Source organism: Oncorhynchus masou, chromosome 1, assembly GCF_036934945.1.
Source record: "Oncorhynchus masou masou isolate Uvic2021 chromosome 1, UVic_Omas_1.1, whole genome shotgun sequence".
Lineage (NCBI taxonomy): Eukaryota > Metazoa > Chordata > Actinopteri > Salmoniformes > Salmonidae > Oncorhynchus > Oncorhynchus masou.
In genome coordinates, this window is record NC_088212.1 from 44,514,210 (window position 1) to 44,528,490 (window position 14,281).

At 41.6% G+C, this 14,281-nt stretch overlaps 1 protein-coding gene across 4 annotated transcripts in view; it reads right to left on the reverse strand.

The window, feature by feature from the left end:
- LOC135545068 (potassium channel subfamily T member 1-like) overlaps positions 1-14,281 on the reverse strand; it is an 84,135-nt gene that overhangs the window by 63,872 nt on the left and 5,982 nt on the right. For 3 of the 4 annotated variants that reach the window (XM_064972722.1, XM_064972718.1, XM_064972727.1), the window contains exon 2: positions 6,664-6,702. The exons of the other annotated variant lie outside the window; for it this stretch is intronic. In XM_064972722.1, coding sequence (XP_064828794.1) covers positions 6,664-6,702 — 39 coding nt within the window. The remainder of the gene's footprint in view (positions 1-6,663; positions 6,703-14,281) is intronic. 4 annotated transcript variants of the gene reach the window in all.

The window sequence follows — 14,281 nt, forward strand, 5'->3', positions numbered from 1 at the left end:
GAACCCTTGGGGTTCTGATCAGAGAACCCTACAAAACGGTTCTATATAGAACCTTTAGGGGTGTCATATATGCAGCAAGCACTATAACCCTTATTGGTTCTATCCAGAACCTTTTTTTCTAAGAACATGCACTCTGATTGGTCCCTCAGCTATTCCATGTATTTCAATTGGACTCTCCTAATCCATCATGTCATGAAAAGTAAAATGGAATGGTGTAGTCACTGTGATTTATGGATCACCCATGTGGTACCACTTATTCAAAACTGACAAGCTAGTCACTCTAAAAATATATATTTAATTCTATACAGTTGCATAGGCATATACTGTAGCTATCTAATGAAACACATTGATGTTTATGTAAAGCAATTCCATTCATAAGGACCCATGGACTGAACGTCGGGGTGTGTCTGGGAGGTTACAAATGATGGGAGAGCTAACTGTGACTAACTGTTAGTCAACTAATCTAAAGTGGGGGTGAAACAGATCTATTTGATCTCTTTCTATAATAAAATGGTTGCCTCCCCTAACTCCTGCAGAGGGTAACAATAATGGGCTGTAAGCTCCAGCAGGGACCTTGGAGCCTTGTTTGTGCCTGACAGGTTAGATTGTATACTAAGAGATGTATAGCTATTGAGCCACAATCTTCCTCTGCATCTCACTTTCATTCATTTCATGTTTCATGAGCTGAAATAAAAGATCCCAGAAATGTTCCATTTGCACAAAAACATGTATTTCTCTCAACCTTTGTGCACAAATTTGTTTACATCCCTATTAGTGAGCATTTCTCCTTTGCCAAGTTAATCGATCCACCTGATAGGTGTCGATATCAAGAAGCTGATTAAACAGCATGATCATAACACAGGTGCACCTTGTGCTGGGGACAAGAAAAGGCTACTCTAAAATGTGCAGTTTTGTCACACAACACAATGACACAGATTAGCATGCTGACTGCATGAATGTCCACCAGAACTGCTGCCAGAAAATTTAATGCTCTTTTCTCTCCCATAAGCCGCCTCCAATGTTGTTTTAGAGAATTTGGCAGTATATCCAACTGGCCTCACAACCACAGACCGTGTGTATGGTGTCGTGTGGGCAAGCGGTTTGCTGATCTCAACGTTGTAAACAGAGTACACAATGGTGGCGGTGGGGTTATTGTATGGGCAAGTTACAAACACAATTGTGTCACACCCTGATCTGTTTCACCTGCCCTCGTTATTGTCTCTACCCCCTCCAGGTGCCGCTTGTTTTCCCAGTGTATTTATCCCAGTGTTTCCTGTCTCTCTGTGCCAGTTCGTTCGTCTTATATGTTCAAGCCTACCAGCGGTTTTCCCGATTTCCTGCTTTGCCTTTTCTCCTTTTTCTAGTGCTCCTGGTTTTGACCCTTGCTTGTTCTGGACTTTGTACCCACATGCCTGACCATTCTGCCTGCCCTGACCTCAAGCCTGCCTGCCACTCTGTACCTCCTGGACTCCTGGACTCTGGTTGTGAGTCATTCTCCTGCCTATTCCCTTTGGATTTATTAAACATCTTTAACTCCAACCATCTGCCTCCTGTGTCTGCATTTGGGTCTCGCCTAGAGTCATGATACATTTTATCAATGGCAATTTGAATGCACAAAAATACGGTGATGAGATCCTGAGGCCCATTGTGATGCCAATTTATTTTTACGGTATCTGTGACCAATAGATGCATATCTGTATTCCCAGTCATGTGAAATCCATAGACTAGGGCCTAATGAATTTATGTCAATTGACTGCTTTCCTTTTATGAACTGTAACTGAACTGTAAATCTTTGAAATTGTTGCATTTATATTTCTGTTCAGTATACATGCACACACAAATGTATATTTAATTAGAATTCACAATTGAACTTAAATATTGCATTTTCATTCACATTGAACACACGCACGTGTGTGCGTGTAAAGACATGCGCGCGCACACACACACACACACTATTGCCTACGAGAAGATTATGATTTCAAGCCGCTTTGAAAATGACACACTGATGTGAAGACTGTGCACTGTAAATAAACATCAAACAGCTTTTTGACAGCAGGGAAATCTGTCTAAAAGAAGAGAACAAAGCTGTTTTAAATGCTCTGTTATCTGAGTCACTATCATCTGTTGGTAGAAGTGAAACCATGATAAATGAAAGAGACAGATGTTTCCTTCCATATGTCTTGTTTTTAAAAGGTGTAGAAGTAACACACAGATGACAGTGTCAGTGATTGTTCTAACCATGGGGGATGCAACCATGGAAGGAGGGGGTTCAATGTTATCTTCCTACATACATTTATTTGCATACTGAACAATGTTCTATATCTCTCTTTCTCTCTCTCGTCAACCAACTCCACTGCTCCAGTCAACCAATTTCTATCTTTGATGGCTGTGGATAGAGTAAAGTCAGACTATCCATAATATACACAAAGTGATCAGAAATAGAAATAGCAGTTCTTACTCTAAGCACAATGTTGAGATATGTTTCAAGTAGAGAATCAGGTGCACATGCAAATACAAGACTTAAAACTTTCAAGCATAGGCTATGTTTAGCTTTCAAATGTAAATTTATTGATCAACAGAACCAGCCTTCCATCGCCTTCTGGTTTGGATCGTCCAGCCCAGGCTGACTGAAGTTGTATCACAACACAGAGACTACAGCTTTCAGGGAAACAACCGAGCCAGTCCCTGCATGTCTAACAACTCCTACTTGGAAGTCTTGTTCCGTGGTTGCCATGGCATGTTGATGAAGCCTAGGCAGAGAACTATGTCAATATTGTAATATTTTACAGTTTTTTTATTTAAAAAAAATAATAGACCCCTTTAAAGGGGGCTTTTCCGAACAACCACCAAGTGTGGTGGTCTTACTGCCGTTTTTACAGTCACCGAGGCATCACCCAGGTGGGTGGTACACTTTGATAGTGGATGATGCAGCCCACTAACTGTCATGCCTACTCCCTCTCTCCAGCGCTCGACGTCGCCGGTCTACTAACCACCAGCCCTGGCAACCATTATTACGCACACCTGCTCCCCAGCATTACGCCTGGACTTCATCACCTTGATTATATTCCCTTTATTTAGCCCTCAGTAGCCTCAGTCATCAGGCAGTATTGGTTTGTTGTCCTGTTCAGTACGAATCCCCTGTTTTTTTGCACCTGTTTCCTGACTCGTATTCGTGACAGCACACTGCCTCGCAATATGGAAGCAGCAGAGGAGAAAACCATCTTCTAGAAGGTCCAGGAACAGGGTTATCTGCTCCACCAACCCCGCGACCAGCTGGCGCAACTGGGTAAGGCCATGGAGGAGGTTCTCCACCGCCTCAACACTACCAGGGAGGCTATCCATACCCCTATCAGAGGGCCTCCTACCAAGGGTCGTCATAGTGAGCCAGTCCCCCAGCCTACCCAGCTGTCCACCCAGGTCAGCGAAGCCCTACTGTCCCTTCCGGAGAAGTATAACGTTCCTTCATCGAAATGCTGTGACTTCCGACTCAAGTGCTCCCTCTATTTCGCCCATCAGACGGGAAGCCCCTACCACCGAGAGGTCCAAGGTTGCCACGGTCATTTCCCTACTGACCGGGCGGGCGTTGAAGTGGTCTACGACTGTCTGGGAGAGAGGAGTGGAGGAGCTGGGTTCCTATGAGAGGTTCATGGCTCTGTTCGGGACGGTTTTTGATCATCCTCCAGATGGCAGAGAGGGAGGTGAGCGACATCTCCAACTCCAGCAGGGTCCCCAGACCGCTGCGGAGTATGCCCTTCGGACTGTGGCAGCCTCTAGCGGATGGAATGAGACGGGCCTTCACACTCTCTTCTGGAGAGGACGGCGCAAAGAGGTCCAAATGGAGTTGTCGTGTCGGGATGACAACTTATCCTTGGACGCACTCATCACAATGGCCATCCGTCTGGATAACCTTCGGGAGCGCCTTTGCTCACCTCACCACTCTCATCCCACCTTTGGCTGTCCCGAGTCTGAGCCTGAACCCACACCTCTCCCTGGCAGAGTGGAGTTGCCAGAGACCGCTGGGGCTCTGTCCCTATTGCGGCCAGGAGGGGCACCAGCTTCAGCGGTGTCCGGTGCGTCCCAACCCGGATTCCACTAGGGCAGAGGTGATCTTCCGTCTCCCAGGATAGGTGTGCGTATTCCATCATCGTTTTCTGCCAAACCTTTCTGGTTCCCATTTCAATGGCTGGCTGTCACTCAGGTGTTATCTCTGCAGCTCCAGTGGACTCGGGTGCCACAAGGAATTTCCTCGACCAGGCCCTTGCCTGCATTTATTTAGCCCTCAATAGCCTCAGTCATCATACAGTTTTGGTTTGTTTTCATGTTCAGTATGCATTCCGTTTTGTTAATTTGCCTTGCATCATTGTAATTAAACTCTCCTACTGCACCGGCTTCCTGACTCCCTGCGTATACGTGACACTTACGAAGGAGGAGCTATAAACATCGAAGATGACAAGGTGCCCGATGAAAAGCTCCGGGGCCGTTCTGTCAGATGTTTTCCAGCCATTTCCCTGCCTGGCTGCATCCTCAGTGCTCTCTTCGCTCAAGATAGTAATTTTCCAAACTGCCTAGTTTCATCTGAAGTTGTGTAAGAGTATCGCCCAAAAACCACCAGATCCCAAAAATTATTGTAGCGCCTTTGAGATTCTACTTGGAATGAAATCTATAATTATTATTACTTGTACTGTAATTAAGACTGCTAGCTAATTATTGACTTCTTCACATGCTCCACATTCATTAGGGAGGAATTCATAAAGCATGACATAATCTATTTCCCGTGTTCAGCCCCCTGCATTAGACTGTGGTGATGATACATCTTAAAGAAACACTGTTGCTGTGAGTGGTAAACATGGATCAAGATTGATTATAATCATGTTTTCCATTCTAAATTGGTGTTTCTGAGTCAATTCCAAAGCCTGGTCAGATCACATATCACATTATGTAGGACCACTTTGCTCTCACATATCCACTTTGACCACGAGCCAAAATACAATTTGTAAGCTATAACTGCTTTTTTTCTTCGAGTACCAAACGCTCAAAAGCAGAATGCCATCATATGGAAATATTGTGAGGAAAACCGTGTTTTGTTTAAACATTTTGCCACCCACTGCTCGATTGATTCTTTCTCCATAAATGGGAAACAAATAGGGCTGGGAGTTGCCAGGGACCTCACGATACAATATTATCATGATACTTAGGTGCTGATATGATGTGTATTGCGATTCTATATGTATCAGGGATTTATCACAATTCTATATGTATTCCATTTTTATACTGCAGTTTTATTGCGATTCAATGTTCCAAACATATTGCTCACTATATATAGGTCTGCTGCAGAGGGACAAGAAAGAACCATCATAAAAACGAGTTTTGATTGGTCATGGAAATAAAAGTGCTGAAAACATGTTGACTCACCATTTAAAAATAAGATTGAGGCCAAGCTATAGGTGGAGAATCATTTTTGGCGCAGGTACAGCCGACTAGCGATAGCTAGCGTTAACTACGTTTTTTGAGAATCGATACTTGGGATAATAGAATCAATATATAATATCATCCAAAATAATCCCCTTTCCAGACCCATCTCTAGAGCGGAAGAGAACACTTGTGCCAACATTTAAGCTCAGCTGCATGCCTCTGACACCGCACCATCAGCACTTACAGCATCCCTAAGGAAACCTATTCACCACCCATCTCCTCGACAGACAGACAGACAGACAGACAGACAGACAGACAGACAGACAGACAATACAGAAACCACAGAGAGCACAGGAAGCATGTTATAATTTCCAGCCTGCCAGGCATAGCAGTCCACAAAACATCATCCACACGCGCACTACATCAAAATTGCTGTTTGACTTGGTAGCGTTGGTGATTGTTCTGCCGTCCGGAGGGCTGTATTTATCCTTTTGTAAATAGGCGATAATGTGATTTTAGTAACCAGTAGCCCGTTTAGCCCACTTTGATAATGATCTCTCTAAAAAGTCATTTGCAATAAAATGCTGAGGGAGCACTTATCAAACCGACTGACAATGGTTTATAAGCGTTCCTCTACGAAGACAATCCATTACTCATTTGCAGTTATTTTAGATAGCACTATACAATATGTACATTGTAATGCCTACGGTACGCTGCAATAATTTATAGGCAGGCAAGCAGACAGTCAACTTACTCCAACCATATCCCCTGACTGCATCACTGAACAAAATCAAATAATCTCGAGGTTTTAGCACCTAAAGTACTTCTCTAAACTCCTCCAGTGGTTGATGATACAAGCTCAATGGTTTTATCTGGTGCTGTGACTAAGGCTACATCCCAAATGGCACACTATTCCCTTTATAGTGCACTACTTTTGACCAGGGCCCATATGGTTCTGGTCAAAAGTAGTGCACTCACTGTATAGGGAATAGGGTGCCATTTGGGATGCAACCTCAAGTCAAAAGGGAGGGATAGAAGAAACAAGCTGTGTGTGTTTATCAATCTCCCATAGTGGACATAATCACAGGACACATGCCATGCCATGCTAGCATGATGCTGGATGTGTGTCCCAAATGGTACCCTATCCCCTACATAGTGCACTACTTTTAAGCAGAGTCCTATGGGCCCTAGTCAAAAGTAATGCACTATATAGGGAGTCGGGTGCCATTTGGGATGCATCCTGGGACTTACTGGGCGTTGGTAGAGTCCATACTGTACTCCTCCTGATACCTATAGGCACAGCACACATGGACATAGATAGGGAGATGTTAAGAGGAGGAAAGGAAGAGAGGGAGGGATGGGGGGCAGGGCATGCTTTTATAGAGGACACGTAACACCAGAAAGACAAAAGGGTCTCAGAGTAGGAGTGCCGATCTTTTAGCAGGTGCCATGATTTACAGAAATGAAAAACTGATCCTAGATCAGGATTACACATTAGGATTGACAGGGATTCTCGGATACAATGCTTTGATTGGTTTAAGAACAGATGGGAGACTCTCATTGCAAACCATGGGAAACTACAGGACAGCAGGAAGGAAACCCACTGGGTCAATCGCAATGGCTTCAGCATTCACATGATGACAAATTGGACAGATTATATTTCGTTCTGTAGCAGGTTGAATGAATGTATCATGGGGACATTGAGCCGAGCGGTGCCATGGACACATTAATAACGTATGGTGACAGCAAACAGAGAAGGATAATGTTGAGAATCAAAGGCTCAATGTCAAACATGGAGGATATGAGAATAGTCATGGAGGATATAAGAAAAGTGAGTCAATTAAATAAGAATTTGTTCTTAACTGACTTGCCTAGTTAAATAAAGGTTACATTTAAAAAATAAAATAACCGGAATGAAATCGCATGGAACAGATTTGTATAAAATGACTGTACCATACTTTATACTGATAAAATATGCTTGCTAAAGGTATAGACTTCCTGAAGTTTGCTAATGAGAATCTTAGTTATAAGAATCAACAGCTTATAGAGACCTTGGGGAGAGACCCTTACTTTACTTAGAATCATAAAAATAAATTAATATGGACAGATTGAGTTCTTATTGGGAGGGGCATGGTAATTCCCTAGATATAGCACCTGACAAATGAAAAAGATAGAATCGGATAAAAACCTTTTATGGATTTGTCACTTCCTATACTTGTAGATGGATAAATATATTCAATTTTTTGGGGGGAACCCGTACCTGACCAAGCATTTTCTCAAGCGACACTTAAAATAGGCCTACTACACTACCGTTCAAACGTTTGGGGTCACTTAGAAATGTCCTTGTTTTTTAAAGAAATGCACATTTTTTTTGTCGATTTAAAATAACAATACATTGATCAGAAACACAGTGTAGACATGTTGTTGTAAATGACTATTGTAGATGGAAACGGATGCTTTTTATGGAATATCTACATTATCAGCAACCATCACTCCTGTATTCCAATGGCACGTTGTGTTAGCTAATCCAAGTTTATCATTTGTAAAGGCTAATTGATCATTAGAATATCCTTTTGTAATTATGTTAGCACAGCTGAAAAATTTTGTGCTGATTAAAGAAGCAATACAACTGGCCTTCTTTAGACTCGATGAGTATCTGGAGCAAACACCAGTCTCAGCGTCAACCGTGAAGAGGTGACTCTGGGATGCTGGCCTTCTAGGCAGAGTTCCTCTGTCCAGTGTCTGTGTTCTTTTTCCCATCTTAATATTTTATTTTTATTGGCCAGTCTGAGATATGTATTTTTCTTTGCAACTCTGCCTAGAAGGCCAGCATCCCGGAGTTGCCTCTTCACTGTTGTCTTTGAGACTGGTGTTTTGCAGGTACTATTTAATGAAGCTGCCAGTTGAGTACTTGTGAGGCATCTGTTTCTCAAACTAGACACTCTAATGTACTTGTCCTCTTGCTCAGTTGTGCACCGGGGCCTCCCACTCCTCTTTCTATTCTGGTTAGAGACAGTTTGCCTTGTTCTGTGAAGGGAGTAGTACACAGCGTTGGACGAGATCTTCGGTTTCTTGGCAATTTCTCGCATGGAATAGTCGTCATTTCTCAGAACAAGAATAGACTGACGAGTTTCAGAAGAAAGTTATATGTTTCTGGCCATTTTGAGCCTGTAATCGAACCCACAAATGCTGATGCTCCGGATACTCAACTAGACTAAAGGCCAGTTTTATTGCTGCTTTAATGAGCACAAAAGTTTTCAGCTGTGATAACAATGACAAAAGGGTTTTTTAATGATCAATTAGCCTTTTAAAATTAAAAACTTGGATTAGCTAACACAAGGAGTGATGGTTGCTGATAATGGGCCTCTGTACGCCTATGTAGATATTCCAATAAAATCAGCCGTTTCCAGCTACAATAGTAATTTACAACATTAACAATGTCTACACTGTATTTCCCATCAATTTGATGTTATTTTAATGGACAAAAAAATGGCTTTTCTTTCCAAAACAAGAATATTTCTAAGTGACCTCAAACTTTAACGGTATTGTACATCAGGGGCAGATTACAATGTTGTCCAGGCCACAAACTTTTGAGCTAAACCTAAATCCCTGAGCTCAACTACATTCAGGTCACTCTGTGTGGATGAAGAGAATAGTGTGTTGCGCTTCACAAATCAGGAAGTAGTCAGGACCCTGGAGAGGTCCAGTAACCACTTAGGTGTGAACAGAGACGTTTTATCCACACTACTCTAAACTGGAATTCATCACCTATTGAGTCTCTTAGGCGAATACTTTTGACTGCCAAATAAAAAAAAACTATTTTAGTATTCAGCCTGTCCCTGACATCGTTGTACACTGCAACATTTCTAGAAGCAATTTATTTGGACAATCTTCAACAGATGATCTACACAAATGTTTCTCAACTGCAGTCCCCTTCTACCCTTTTTTTGTTCAGGCCCCGCACAAGCACCCCTGATTCAACTAATCAAGGGTTTGATGATTAGCTGGAGAATATACATTTGCAACCTTGGGGAACTTGACAAACTTGACACTGATATACAGTATAGATGTTCAACTAATCAATCAATAATTTTCACGCTGTCTGTTTGATTTATTAAGTTTCAGTTGACATTTAAAGAGCGACTGCCTTTAAAAAACAGGCCATTTTCAAAGGGATTTGTTATGTGGCATGGATTCAAGTCAGAAACAGTTATTCTAGTGTCAGAATTGACTACAAAGTGTAAATAGGATAATTTTGGTCATAAAGTCAGTCTTTTCTAAAATGGAGTTTGGAACATCTGTAAGTCACAACAGGGTAAATGAAAGTGCAGTTTTGGTTTGACGATGCACATTTGCTCACTATCATGGGGTGAACAGCTATGGTGATGGCTCTCTATCCAATAGCATAGCAAGTGAGACAGACCTGAGCTGCCCAGCAGCACCGACTAAGACAACACATCGCACATTTTTTTTACATGAGAAATACTGCACCAAACACCTTCGTTAGATATAAAATTGCGCAACTAAAACGTCCTCTGCAAAAACATCAAAATTAATTACAGATTTCTTGAGTTATCTTAGATTCATTCAGGTTATGTTGAGGACGTGAAATAGACTTCTGCATCTACAGTGTGTCATGGGGGACAAACATCATTAACGAAATGCGGAATCGGTCAGGACACACATCTCAAAGACTGAAATATCATTTTTCTAATGAGAAAAATAAAAACACGTGCCAATCAGCGTGTTCAGTGGCTCTTTAATACAAATCCAACTGAAAGTCTGTTGATAGTCTGAGCCATTCTAAGGTATACAGCATATGTAGAGGTCGGGACAATCCAAATACTAGTGAGACTGGTGTCTCCATGGCAGTGAACAGAGTGGTTTTGTCAACATCTCTCTTGGTGAGTGTCGGTCTGTTTGATGGCTGTAGTTGAGCGCTGTGAAATGAACAATAAAGATGGTATCTAATTATAAAGCACTTATCTGGTACTCAAGCAGTAGGCCATACACAGATGTTCATCCTCTAATCAGCTCTGTTGATGACATATCTACTGATACATCACCAACACTCGGTCTCTGCCTCTGGTATCAGAGGCATCACAGGCCCACTGTAGGAGCCTGCAAGTCTCTGTTGTCTTGGTAATCATGCAGGTGAGGTAGTGCATCATAAACACTGTCACATTCTGTTTAGCCCCTGAGGCATGCAATGCAGGAACAAATTGATTCTCACCTCACTTTGACAGTAGATCCAGCAAACCAATTTATATAAAAAAACAGCAACTGCTAGTGCTAAACCAGTGCTAAACACTGCATGTATTAGTGAATTAATGAGATCCATGCTGCTGACACTGGCTGAATCCTCTGTCACTTGTTCCCTCGAGGACCTATTGAAATGTTGTGGGGCCACATGAGTCTCTGCAGTAATTTAGAGGGATGCTGGAACTTGTAGTTTTGATTCCGTTTCCCAAAAGTGGAAGCTTGCCAGTAGGGCATATAACTACACCCATCCTGAAGTCACACCTGCCTATGCCAACACCTCTGGGGAATTACTCTGTCCTTATAATCCAAAGGGACAAACAGTGACTTAAACATGTAAGGCATTTGCATTTAGTGTTTGTAAGGATGCACGCACAGACATATACACCCTCCTGAATGTTAATGGCAGCTTTTAGCTACACTCAACTGTCAAAGTAGGGATTGTGGGTAGGAACTCACAACGCTTCCATGGGGGCTACTTCGCTTTTCAAGTCAACTGATGAGCAACTGCTTCTGCTCCAGAACACAGCTTTATTGATAACAATTGTGACATAATTTGCCATGGGGACCACGTTAAAGAATGGCTGTACTCCCTGATTTGGCCTCGTTTTGAAGATTGCTGATTGAGAAATGCTAGTGGACATTGAATTAAACCAAACAAGAGTTGTCTTGGGGGTGTAGTTTGATGTGGATGTTTTATGTTTGCATACACTGGCTGATACTGTTGTTTGCCCCCCGAGTCACCATAGTAACAACATAGGCAATTTGTTAAAATAGTCAAAAATAATTTAGGATAAATCATTTTGCCAATGAGGTCTTAGTCACGCAATTTTACATCTAGCTAAGGTGTTTGGTGCAGTATTTCTCAAGTAAAAAAAATTGCATAAAAACTAGTCAGCGCAGTGCATACAGTCTATTGATTTGGGAAAGTATGGTTGCGTGCTCAGGACTGATTTTTGAGAACATTAACATGTATGCAACTTCATCATCTGCAAACTGTCAAGCTATCGTAAATAAAGCATAAGTTACACGCTGTCTATCAGTGCTCAAAATCACTTGCTAGCAAGCTAAATGTCAACTCTGTGTTTGTCAATTAAGCTAGCAAGTAACGCTAGTTGCTAGCATGCTTCGGTGCAGGTTAGTTTTTTGTAACTGTCTCACTATCACCAGAGTGTTCGTCTGTCTGGTGGTGTCTAATGGGGAATCATGTTTTAAAAAACAGGGTTTTGGATTATTGACAAATTGTAGTTGGGATACAAGTGCAAACTGATCATCTCAATTCTCATTTTGCACCAAAAAGTGGCAGACTCGAGTGATTGACACTATCAAACACATCAGCAAATGACCACGCTTAGAACCAAGGATTATTTCAACATAGCCTTGGCGACGTGTTGTCTTATTTAAAGAAGTCTGAGGAGCTGTGTAATGTGCAGGTCGGTCTGACTTCTTGGAGGTATTGGCTGCTATGTTTGGATGGAGTGTGCAGCACAGCTACTTCTCTCGTGTTAGTGGGCACTTGGCAAGTGGGCACGATCGTAATCCATACTCAACCCTCCAGTAAATAGTGACAAACTCACTTAGAAAAATCAGCTTTGGACGAGATTGGAATTATACTATTTACACTTTGTAGTCAATTTTGACACTAGAATGAATGTTTCTGACTCATATCGATGCCACATAGGCCGTTTAAAAGCAGAGAAGTTGGTTCTAAGGGGCAGTTGACTTTTAAAACAGCTCATTAAGCCAGAGTTGCTAAAAGGAAAGGAAATCATAACGGAACAGTTATATTAAGATGGTTAGAAATAAGCACAAACACAACCCAAGAGATGGAGATTTCAGATGCACTTCCCTTTAAGCAGTGAGCTCCAATAGTATTGGGACAGTGACACATTTGTTGTTGTTTTGACTGTGTACTCCAGCACTTTGGGAATTGAAATGATAGAACAACTATGAGGTTAAAGTGCAGACTGTCAGCTTTAATTTGAGGGTATTTTCATCCATATCGAGTGAACCGTTTGGAACAAATTAATTTATATGTATATTAAAGTAGTAAAAAGTGAAGTATTTGGTCCATATGCATAGGATGCAATGGCTACATCAAGCTTGTGACTCTACAAATGTGTTTGATGCATTTGCTGTTTGTTTTGGTTGTGTTCCAGATTATTTTGTGCCCGATAGAAATTCATGGTAAATAATGTATTGTGTCATTTTGGAGTAACTTTTATTGTAAATAAGAATATAATATGTTTCTAAACACTTCTACATTTAATATTGATGCTACCATGATTACGGATACTCCTGAATTAATCGTGAACAATGATGAGTGAGAAAGTTACAGATGCACAAATATCATATCCCCATGATATGCTAACCTCTCACAATTACAATAACAGGGGAGGTTAGCATTTTAGGGGATTGATATTTGTGCATCTATAACTTTGTATATGTGAATTTGTCCCACTACTTTTGTTCACCTAATATGGGGGGACTATGTTCCAAAACTGCTATACTTTCTAAACGATTCATCCGATATGGATTAAAATACCCTCAAATTAAAGCTGATTGTCTAGTCTGCACTTTAACCTCATAGTCACTATAATTTCAAGTTTTGGAGTACAGAGCCAAAACATCAACAAATGTGTCACTGTCCCAATACCTTTGGAGCTCACCGTAGCTAGCTTCAGTAACACCTGCTATGAGTATACTGAAGCTAATGGAGTGTGTGTTAACTTCTAAGATCTTGATGATTAAGTAGTACGCTAATTAGGGGACAGTTAAAGGTGCAACCAACATTTCTATTAAATTGAGTAAATAGCCAATTTAAGCACAGATGTAGAGTAATGGATTAGAGATGGATTGATAAGAAGACATCCCAGAGGGGATCCTGGGTAATAACTTGGTTCATGCTCTCCCTCCCACTAAAGGAATAAAAAATACAGCATTGAGTCCAATCAACTAACAAGCTCCTGTATTTTAACTAGGTAACCCCTTGGAAAGGTGCTCTTGGATTTATTAAAAAGTGCACTTGAGGCCTCCCGGGTGGCGCAGTGGTTAAGGGCGCTGTACTGCAGCGCCAGCTGTGCCACCAGAGACTCTGGGTTCGCGCCCAGGCTCTGTCGTAACCGGCCGCGACCGGGTGGTTGAACAAAATTGGGGAGAAAACTGGGTAAAAAAAATAATAATACAAAAATTTAAAAAAGGTGCGCCTGAGTTATGGGGATATCATTTGCATTTACAAAAAAAAAAAATCTGCCAACTGTATGTCCAATTTGTACTAATAGATAATGACTGGCACAACATACAATGTGTGAATGATGATAGTAGTGGCCCTAAATTGAACAACAGCTGAATAGGAGAAGCCTATACATAATCAATTATTGTGGTACAGGGGGCTTAAGAGAGGATTGGTGAGGTTGTAAAAGATTAAACTAAGGCAGAGAACTAACAAAGAGAAAGAACATTGCGCTGTCTTTTCAAGCACAGCACTCTCCTAATTTCAATTAGAAAAGCAGCAGCCTCGGCCTGCAGAGCAACAAATCCCCCTGCAATCCGTCATCAGCATCCTCCAGCCATTCCCTAGACAAAAGTTGTTATTACTGTTGAGGCCAGA